Source organism: Balaenoptera ricei, chromosome 10 (assembly GCF_028023285.1).
Source record: "Balaenoptera ricei isolate mBalRic1 chromosome 10, mBalRic1.hap2, whole genome shotgun sequence".
Lineage (NCBI taxonomy): Eukaryota > Metazoa > Chordata > Mammalia > Artiodactyla > Balaenopteridae > Balaenoptera > Balaenoptera ricei.
In genome coordinates this window covers 6,306,248-6,316,047 of record NC_082648.1, presented here as the reverse complement: position 1 = coordinate 6,316,047, position 9,800 = coordinate 6,306,248, and the positions used below count along the sequence as shown (strand labels likewise).

The 9,800-nt window shown below is 59.0% G+C and overlaps 1 protein-coding gene across 1 annotated transcript; it reads left to right on the top strand.

Annotated features, from left to right (window-relative positions):
- Positions 1 to 568: 568 nt before the first annotated feature.
- PIANP (PILR alpha associated neural protein) lies at positions 569 to 7,022 on the top strand. Its single transcript, XM_059934434.1, has 6 exons — positions 569 to 719; positions 2,884 to 2,943; positions 3,188 to 3,699; positions 4,459 to 4,540; positions 5,329 to 5,550; positions 5,868 to 7,022. Exons 2-6 carry the CDS (start codon positions 2,927 to 2,929, stop codon positions 5,887 to 5,889), a joined length of 855 nt encoding a protein of 284 aa, XP_059790417.1. The 5' UTR covers positions 569 to 719; positions 2,884 to 2,926; the 3' UTR covers positions 5,890 to 7,022.
- The last annotated feature ends 2,778 nt before the right edge of the window (positions 7,023 to 9,800 follow it).

The following is a 9,800-nucleotide window of genomic DNA, read 5'->3' as shown; positions in this document are numbered from 1 at the left end:
GGTCACGGTGGGGAGTTTGGATACTCTGAGCGCTAGAAAAGCTGAGTAATGCAACTCGGTCTACCTATTTTAAAGATCGTTTGGTTTGCTTCGGGGAGAATGCATTGCAGCAGGGCCAGAATGGAATCAGGGGATCAAGCTGTTGGGATAATCCAAGGTCTCCACTGCCACCCTCACCCGCACCTCATCCCCGGCACTCAGCACTCTCCAGCAGGGGCGAAACAGAGTTGGGGTCACAGAGCTTTGGGTGACTCAGAATCTCAGAGATTGACTGGGGCAACCACGGGTGTCCATGGAGTCGGGGTGAAGGGTGGAGAAGCCCGCCACCGGAACCCGGGGAATCGGACGGTGCTCACCCTCCGCTGCCCTCTCGCGTTCTCCACCTGGGACGCAGCCGGGCGCGGCTCCCCAGGCGCGGCAGCGGGAGGGTTAAACCATGCGGGAGGGGGAGAGGCGGAGACCGAGCGCTCCGAGCTGCCGCGCCGAGCCCCGCCGGGCCGAGCGCAGCCCGAGCCGAGCCGAGCCGAGCCGAGCCGAGCCGAGCATCTCCCGCCGCCGCCGCCGCCCCGCGCCCCGGGCGCCCGCCCCCACCCTCTACAGCACCCCGCTGCCATCAGAACCCCCCGACCATGCCCAGTGCCCCACCCGCTCCCGCGACCCCCCAGCCCGGCGCAGCCCCGAGCTCCCGCAGCTGTCGCGCCGCCGCGCCAGGCACGCAGGTGAGCGACAGGGACGCCCACGCCCCCGCCCGAGGGAGCCCTGCCCTACCCTCCCCGACTCCGCGCCTTTCGCCCCCCGCCTCTCCCGGCGCGGTTCCTCGCCCGGCTCGAGCCTCCAGCCCATAAGCGCGCCTTCCCCACCACGCTTTCCTTCGCTCCGCGGGTCCCGACTCCATCCTGCTCTCCTGGCGCAGCTGTCGCCGTCCCCGCCGCTGCCTTCCTCCCGCCCTGGGCTCAGCCCCCGGCTCCTTGCATCCTCCTGCCTCGGCTTCCCTTTCTGCTCTCGGCGCTCCCGCCCAAGGAGACCCCTCGCCTACCTCCTGGTCCTCGTCCCCCGCCCCCCTTATCGCTTTCCAGCCCTGTCCGGGGAGCGTGGGCCTGTGGGAGGGGTGGGCTCGCGGCCGCGCTGGGGATGGGGCCCGGTTCCCCCAGCCCGACGCTCCCGCCCCACCCCCAGCTCGTCTCCTGCGCACAACAGGTCGGTGAGGAGCGAGGGGAGGGTGGGGTGGCGCGCCAGCCGGGGGACTTGGGGCTTCCTGGAGGGGGTGACTAAGGGGTGCGGGGTCCGGGGACTGGAGATGACGTTGGTTGGGGAGAGGGAATGCACAGGCGGAGAGGCGAGTGGGTCGTGGAGTCAGCTGGCCACATACGTCCCTGGAAGACCTTTTCCCCTCCCCTGGCTCACACGCCTTCCTCTGTCCCTGCAGCTTCGCCCTTTTCCCGGTTCCGTCTCCCTTTTTCCCACCAGACCCCCATCCCTGCCTCTCTCCGTAGCTCCGTATCCCTTTCCGTTGGAAGAAACAATTTCCATCTCCTCCATCTTTGCTGTTCCCGTTTTCCGTCCCCCGTCCCTTCCTTGTCTCATTTTGTCCTCAGTACCATGTTCTCTCCTTTCCCCCTTCCTTCCTCCCCATCCCTGGTCCCCTCCATCCCTCTTCTCCCTTCCCCTTCCACGATCTCCACTTCCCATCCTGCCTGGACCTTTCCTTCCTCCTCCTCCTGCCCTTCCTCCTTCTTCCCGGCTCCTGTGACCGCTTCACCCCCTCAGCTTCCCTCCCTGACCTTTTACTCTCATCCTCAGCATCCTCCAGCTGCCGATCTTCTCTGCGCCCCCCAGTCCGTTCTTTCAGGACTAGCCCCCTTCACCTGCTTCCTCTTCACCTTCCTCTTCCCTTCTCACGCCTCACCAGCCTTCCCTCTCTCAGGCCATCATCCCTTCACATCTCTCCCCACAGCCCACTTCCCCAATCCCTTCCCCAGACTCCCCCACCTTACTCCCCTGTTATTCTCTGAGAGTGCCTAATGTCCAGATTTAGACCCAGAATCCAGAGGACGCCAAGTGTCATATCCTCATTCACTGGGGACCCTGCTGCCGCCGCCTGGATCCACCACCCTCAGCTCTGAGAACGTGTCCTCTTCTTTCAAAGCATCCATCCCAATTCTCCCAGGACTCTTCACCCAGGAGAGCTACATTCGAGGGGGTGGCCTCTCCCCAACTCCACCTCCCCTCAGAGGGCACCTATGCATTTGGGTGATCGAACATTGAGCAAATATTATATTCTGCAGTTTTTCTCCCACCCACCTCTCTCTCTCTCTCTTTCCTTCCATCCCTCCATCTCCTCTTCCCCTGCTCCTGAAGATGAGATCCCTGGGGCCATTCGGTCCTAAGAGAAATGCCTCAGACAACAAGCGGGGTGGGCAGGCTGGGGTGCTGCCCCTGTGCTGCCACGCACGTTCACACACTCACTCAGATTGCCTTCCTCTCCCCTCCCCCACTCAGACTCCCTCCCTCGCGGTAGGTGCTCAAGGAATCACAAGGTTCTTGGCTCTAAATTAAGATCTAAGAAAAGCTAGGAGCTGTGGGCAGAGGAAGTGAGACGGAAGGAAGCCAGAGAAGTGAGAGTAGACCCTGGGGTGGGGAGGTAACAGGGACCTGGGAAGTTGTGTAGATAGGGGCTGGGGGCTAGACAGGGGACCACTCTGGGGGTTCCCCTCCCCGCTCCTCACCCCCCGCAAGAGGATGCTAGGCAGCCGTGGGTCCTGGGTGGCAGCAGCACAGCTGGCGGCCACAGCTGGGAGGGGAGATGGAGGTGAGCTGCTGGGTGAACGAGCTGGGGAAGTACTCAGGGCAGGGTTGGGATGTGATGACCCCTCTCTCCCCCAGTAAAGGCTGAAAATCTGGGTCATCTCTGAGGAAGATCTCGGACATGGAGTCCAGAATGTGGTAAGTCTGGCCCAGCAGGGGAAGCTTGGAAGCCACTTCCCCTGGGGTCTTGGCCCTTTCCCTCCTAGGCCCACCCCGGGGCCTTCCATCCTGAGGGCTAGACCCTAGGAAGATGGGAAATGAGACCAGTCTTCCCAAGGCCCACCTACTTTCTGCACAGAGTCTTGGAGGGAGGCAGCCTGTCTTCTGCACACATAAGCCCAAGATGGCCTTGGTTTCACCCGCTCTCTCTCCCTTCCCACAGGCCTGCACTGCTGCTGTCCCATCTCCTCCCTCTCTGGCCACTGCTGTTGCTGCCCCTCCCACCGCCTGCTCAAGGTTCCTCCTCCTCCCCTCGGACCCCGCCAGCCCCAGCCCGGCCCCCCTGTGCCCGGGGAGGGCCCTCAGCCCCACGCCATGTGTGCGTGTGGGAGCGGGCACCTCCACCAAGCCGCTCCCCGCGGGTCCCAAGATCACGTCGGCAAGTCCTGCCGGGCACCTCGCCCCCGGCCACCCCATCAGGCTTTGAAGAGGGGCCACCCTCATCCCAGTACCCCTGGGCTATTGTGTGGGGTCCTACAGTGTCTCGAGAGGATGGGGGGGACCCCAACTCTGCCAATCCTGGATTTCTGCCCCTGGACTATGGTTTTGCAGCCCCGCATGGGCTGGCCACCCCACACCCCAACTCAGACTCCATGCGGGGTGATGGAGATGGGCTTAGCCTTGGAGAAGCACCTGCCACCCTGCGGCCGGTCCTGTTTGGGGGCCGCGGGGAAGGTGAGTGGGAGTTGGGGAGGTTGGTAGGGATTTGGGGCGGTGGGGGGAGGCTGGCTGAAGACTCTAAAGGAAGCAACAGAGGTCCTGTCTGTTAGCTCCTTCCACAAATGTGTCGGGCACTAACGCTGGCACAGGAGGCCAAGATGCAGATGCATCTGAGCCTCAGAGGAGCTCAGGTCCACTGGAGAAGACAGATGTGTAAACACTCGGGGATGAGCCAATGTAATAAATGCTCTAATGGAGGCGCGCACAGCATGTTTTTAGGCCGAGAGAGAAGGGAGAGACTACTTCTGCCTGGGGATCAGGACACCTTCCAAGAATTGACATTTAAGCTGGACCTTGGAAACAGTGGGAGTATTCCAGGCAGAGGAAATGAACGAGCCCTTCGGGGTGACATCTCAGCTCAGGGAGTGCTGAGATGGGGCCAGTGGTCTGGGGGTGGGGCCAGGGTGGAGATGGACATTTCCACCCCCTAGTTTCTGTGCAGAGAGAGAAGTTCTCTCTGACCTTGGAACCTCCTCCTCATCCCATATATACAGAAGATTTGGGGAAGTGGAGAAAAAGGATTTGGGAGGAAAAGGGCTGAAAACTCTGGGGAAAGCCGATGATAAAAATAAAGCGGCGGGGGGGGGGCGCTCCAGAGAAGCAGAAAGAGTTGGGCGATGTGGCTTCAAACGGCAACACTCCAAGCCCACCCCCAGCCTCTCTCGGCTCCCCCCACCTCAGGCCTCCCTAAGAATTTCTCCCTACCCCAAGCAGGTGTGGACCCTCAGCTCTATGTCACAATTACCATCTCCGTCATCATTGTTCTCGTGGCCACTGGCATCATCTTCAAGTTCTGGTAAGCTGGGGTCGGGGGAGGAGATGCTGGCATCCCAGCAATGTTTGGCTGCATTTGGCTGGAAGGAGGGAAGGAGCCAGGGTGGCAGTTTTGCTGGCGGTGGGATAGGGAGTGGTGGATTAAGGCAAGACTTTGGGAAAAGGTAGGAAGGACTCGGGTGTGGGACGCTCTGAGAAATGGGTGCAGATTCCTTCTGGGGAAACACAGGGGTGATGGGAGGCGGGGGGAGTCATTTGTGTGCACGGGGGCTTTGGTGGCTACCGCTTGTCCCCGTATCCTCCAAGACCCATTCTGCAGAGCCCCTTCTCAAGGCCGCCTGGGGAGGAGGGAGAAAAATCCAAGCTTTCTTTGCACACACTTAATATCGGGTCGCTCAGTCCTTCACACTTTACTGCAAGAATCATTAGACTCAGGTGTCCAGGTCATTAGCTGACTTTGAACTAGAACTAAACCTGCCAGGCGCCTGCTGCGCAGGGAAATGGCTCTGCTGGGTATGCGTGGGGGAGAGGCGGTTCTGGGGGACTCTGGGCGTCTGTGGGGAGGAGCTACTCATTCTGTGGATGTGAACCAGGCGAGAGGGTGGCTTAGATTCCCGAACCCCCTGGCGGGGAGAGGAAGTGGTTTTGTGGACGCGGTCTCAGGACACGGGGCTTAGGGACCTGTTAGAGGCTGGTTTCTCTGCTGTAGGATGTTGCGGGTGCCTGAGGGAGTCTGGGGGTGACCAGCGCTGGAGGCCCAGGTTGGGGGCTTCCTGAGTGTGTGAGAACCTCTTTTCTTCTGGGCACCAGCTGGGACCGCAGCCAGAAGCGGCGCAGGCCCTCTGGGCAGCAAGGTGCCCTGAGGCAGGAGGAGAGCCAGCAGCCCTTGACAGACCTGTCCCCAGCCGGGGTCACTGTGCTGGGGGCCTTCGGGGACTCGCCCACCCCCACCCCTGACCACGAGGAGCCCCGAGGGGGACCCCGGCCTGGGATGCCCCAGCCCAAGGGGGCTCCAGCCTTCCAGCTGAACCGGTGAGGGCAGGGCAGAGGGCTGGGAGGGCGGGCAGGGGAGGCACCTCGGGGCTGCGATTGTGGGATTGGGGCGCTCCCTCCCGGGTGGGTGGAAAGGAGGCAGACCTGCCCCCCCCTCCACCCTGGGAGACTGGACCCCTCCTCTCCGGGGGGACCCTTCCATCTCCCGCTGTCTGTGGATCTGTGTCCTGTTCTCATGCTGCCATTTAACTCCAACTCTGCCCTCTTAACCTTGATCCCTTTTATTTCTTGGACTGCCCTCTCGATTCTGGCCTGCCTCTTGGTTCCTGACGGTGCCCTTTCCCTTTTCCTCTCAGGATTCCCTTGGTGAATCTGTGATCCCCCCCAAGGCTGGGCTGCCACCAAGCAGGGGGCCAAGGGGCCGGCACAGCCCCCATCCCGCTGAGGGCAGGGCGGCCGTGGGCGCCTCGGAACACTGCTAGCCCGCGGGCGAGCGCACCTGCTCAGCCTCCTTTAGGTGGGGGCCTCACATATCTGTGGCTTCTGGCCCCCGGCCCCGCCCTGGCACACTCACATGAGAGCCTTGCACACTCACCTCTCCCCTCACGAGCCACTGCACACACTCATGCTCTTGTACGGCCAGTCTCCCTAGCCACGTCTCTCCCCTCCGCGGATCCCTCACGTCCTCCCTTTCGTCTCACACTGTTCCCTTTGTCTTCTCCCACGCCCCACCCATCGCTCAGTGGCCCGTCACTCAGAGGTCAGTGGGTGACTCCCGTGGACGCTCGTGTGCATGTCCCGGCCCCGCGCTGTGGCGTTGTGTGTCATGCTCACACTCTCGCCTCATGAACACCCACTGATTGAGTTTCTGTGGCCCCTGCATGCTGCCCCAGAGGTGGGTGGGGGCTGAGCTGGGGGCTCCTCGGGCCTCCATCTGTCACGGTCCCATCCCGCTCCACGTCATGTGTTTCGCTGTCTCCCCCATCCCGCTCCGAGGACACGAGCACTCCTTACCCTGAGGGCTTCCTGTGGGAATGGGAGTACTGAGGGCCCAAACTCCTACCCCCTCCACTGCTAAATGCTGTTGTCTGGGAGATGGCTTTTGGAGAGTCACCTGCTGCACTACATGAGAAAGGGGCTCCCATTTGCCCTCCCCTGCCTCCCAAGTCCTTCTGTCTTGTCTGTCCTGGCTGTCTGTGTGTGTCACTCTGGAATTCAGAGCCCCCTGAGCCAGTCCTCCACTTCTCAGCCTCCCTGAGGGCCTCCCTAACTCCACCTAGGCTGCCAGGGACCGGAGCCAGCTGGTTCAAGGCCATCGGGAGCTCTGCCTCCCAATCCGCCCCTCCCTCCCTCCCTCCTTGGTTCCTCCACTCTCCCTCCTTTTGCACCGCCCCCCCTCAGGTTTGTCCTGACTTCTCATGGCTTTCCCACCTTCCTCCCTACTTCCCTCTCTTACCTGGCTCCTATGCTGTGATATATATTTTTGTATTATCTCTTTCTTCTTGTGGTGATAATCTTGAATTCTTGTGGGATGTAAGTTTCAAAATTTTCAAATAAAGCCTTTGCAAGATACCTGAGTCCCCTGGTTCTGCCTTATGAGCCCCACAAAGAGGAGAGGAGCAGGGGCGATGGGCAGCTAAGAGGGAGGAAAAGAAGGATGGGGGGGTGCGGGTAACCCCTCCAGACCCGATATGACCTGGCCTGCTCTGACCCGGGGTTGGGATTTGGGGGCTTTGACTCGGGATGGAATGGAAGGAAGAGACACTGAAGGGGGCAGTCTTGACAAGGAGCAGCCGGAGCAAGAGAGAAACTGGAAGAGTGGCTTGTTAATTGCTAGAGAAGGTCAAGAGAGACCACGAAAAAGGAGGCAGAAGAAAAGGGAAACTTATGTAGAAGCACAGGCGATGGCGCAAGCAAGAAAAGGAAGAGGAGAGCGCTGATAGACACATGGAGGTTGAAGGGCAAAAGGAGAAGAAAAAATGGAGCAACCGGCAAGTGACGAGAGGGAGCCGCAGTACAGAGGCTGGCTGCCCTGCTTGCTTTATTTGCAGCCTTGCTCCCTCACCGGCCCCCGCCCACAGCTGTCCCCAGAAGCCCCGCGGTTAGCTCTCAATAGCTTTCCCCGCTCTGCCCTCTCTGAGAGGCACTGCTGGGGTGTGGGCGTGGAATCGAGGGGTGCGTTTGGAGGAGGGAATGCAGGCTGCCCAGCTGGGATCAGTCACCTCTGAGCCCCCAGTTCTAGGTCTGGTTCTCGTAACAGCCCTGCAAAAACCCACACGGCAGCCTCTCAGCTGTTGCTAGGTTCTGTTGCCATGGTAACCACCCAGGTCCCATTTCTCCCCCCACCCCCATCTGTGCCCCACTTGCTCCCTGGCAATGGGGGCGCTCCAGGGAGGAGAGGAGACGGTCACGTGCAAGAGGGGGGCTGCCCTGGCCTGTGTTGGCCTCCATGTATTTATTTTTGCAGCTAGAATCAGGAATGTCTACGTATCTGTAGGTGGGTGCTTTAGGGGTTGGGGCACTTCACTCAAGTGAAGTGTGGCTAAGTCCACGAAGCACGCAACGGTGAGCGAGGTGGAGGGAGTGTATTTCTCAGGATCAGAGCAGTATGTGGGTTCGGGTCATCAGACTCCCTAAGAAAAAGAAGAAAGAAGCAGATCCGGGCCAAGGAGTGATGAACCAGCTAAAAGCAGAGGTGCGAGGCAAACATGCTGCTGAGGCGGGCTCAGAGTCAACCCAGTGGGACCTGAAGAGACCCCAGCCCGAAGCTGGTGGAAGGGAGAGGGCTGGATGAGACCTGAGGGTGCAGGAAGAGGTGCTGCTGGGATGGGCTGGGGGCAGTGAGGGAAGGACCTGAGGAGGAGGAGGAGGAGGAGGAGGAGGAGGAGGAGGAGGAGAGGGAGGAGGAGGAGGAGGAGGGGGAGGAGGATGACGGGAGAGGAAGCCTCATTAACCTTTCCCTTCCTTCCCCACAGGAATCTAGTCCTTGTCAGGTGGGGGTTGGGGGGAAGAGGAGGCACAGAAGGGGAAGAGCTGAAGTGCCCGGACAGCACATGTCTCTTATCACCTTCCTCTTCAGAGGGACAGTGTGACCCCAAGGCTCATCCATATGCAAAAGGCACACATGAAGGTCCCTAATGAAGAGGGAATTAATTATCTCCTGATTAGACTGCTGTTTCTCTAAATTTAAATAAATTAAAATATACCAGCAAGACACAGGAAATTCTTACCTGTTCCTTCTCCCTAAATGCCCTCCTTCCCCATGGAAAGTCAGATGGCAGGGAGAGACAGAGGAGAAAGACGTCCGAGTGTTCTGAGTTGTCCTAAAGGAATGATCCCAAACTAAATCCCACTGTTAATGCTAACCAGGAAGAGTCAGGAGGCCCTGGGGAAGGATCCTAACTTTATCTCATGTAGAGTTGAAACTGAAACTATGGGGCCTCAGGAGGTCCTCAGGAGGCTCCAAGTGGCAAAGCAGAGTCACTGCTTAGTCACAGACCAAGAACACAAACAGTGGCCATACTACCCCTTTGCTTCTTGGAGTCCACCCATCACTACCGGCACCAGCATCTCTCATCTCTGTGCTTTCTTTGCCTCCTGAGCTGTGCATCAAATGACTAAACCAGGCTTCTCTTAAGCATTTTTCTGGAATGCTTACCATTGTGGCTCAGACCAAACCAGGGAGTGGGGAAGCCCCCAGGAGGAGGGATCTCCCAGGCAGAGCTCAGGGTGTGGAAGTGATTCAAGATGGAAACAGTGTGCCAGCTGGAAAACCCCAGGCTAAAATTAACAGCCCTCCTCCCCCTACGCCCCACATTTATCTCTCTAAAGCTTTTCTCTAAGGAGTTCAAAGCACTAAAACTTGCTTCTTCTAGCAAGGGCAGCAGCAGGGTTGACAACTGGAGACACCGAGGCCCCGGGGGGTGCCAGTTATTGTACATAGGAGAAGAACAGAAAGAGAACCAGGACTTACAGTGATTACCACCATTTTGCTCCCACTTTTCGATCTCTGCCCCCAAAGTCAAGGTTTCTCAAATCATCGATCTCTAACCCATACAGCAACTACGTCTGGTCACATCTGAGCCCTTAAGACCCTTATCCTGCCAACTGTCACTATTGGGTTGACACGGACAGGTTACAGAGTCCCAAAGTGTGATAAAGAGAGCGGACGCTTTTAAAAAGATACAATTACAAATACATATCTTCTATTTAAACATTTAATTGGAATTTTTATTTTTAGGTGTCTTTTGCTACTTCCTGGGGAAGCTGTGACCTTGGGAAAAACCACT

Excerpts from the sequence above, each read along its gene's own strand:
- PIANP (XM_059934434.1), top strand. Across the intron at positions 4,541-5,328 it reads GGCATCATCTTCAAGTTCTG|CTGGGACCGCAGCCAGAAGC; the intron begins GTAAGCTGGGGT and ends TCTGGGCACCAG. Across the intron at positions 5,551-5,867 it reads CCAGCCTTCCAGCTGAACCG|GATTCCCTTGGTGAATCTGT; the intron begins GTGAGGGCAGGG and ends TTTTCCTCTCAG.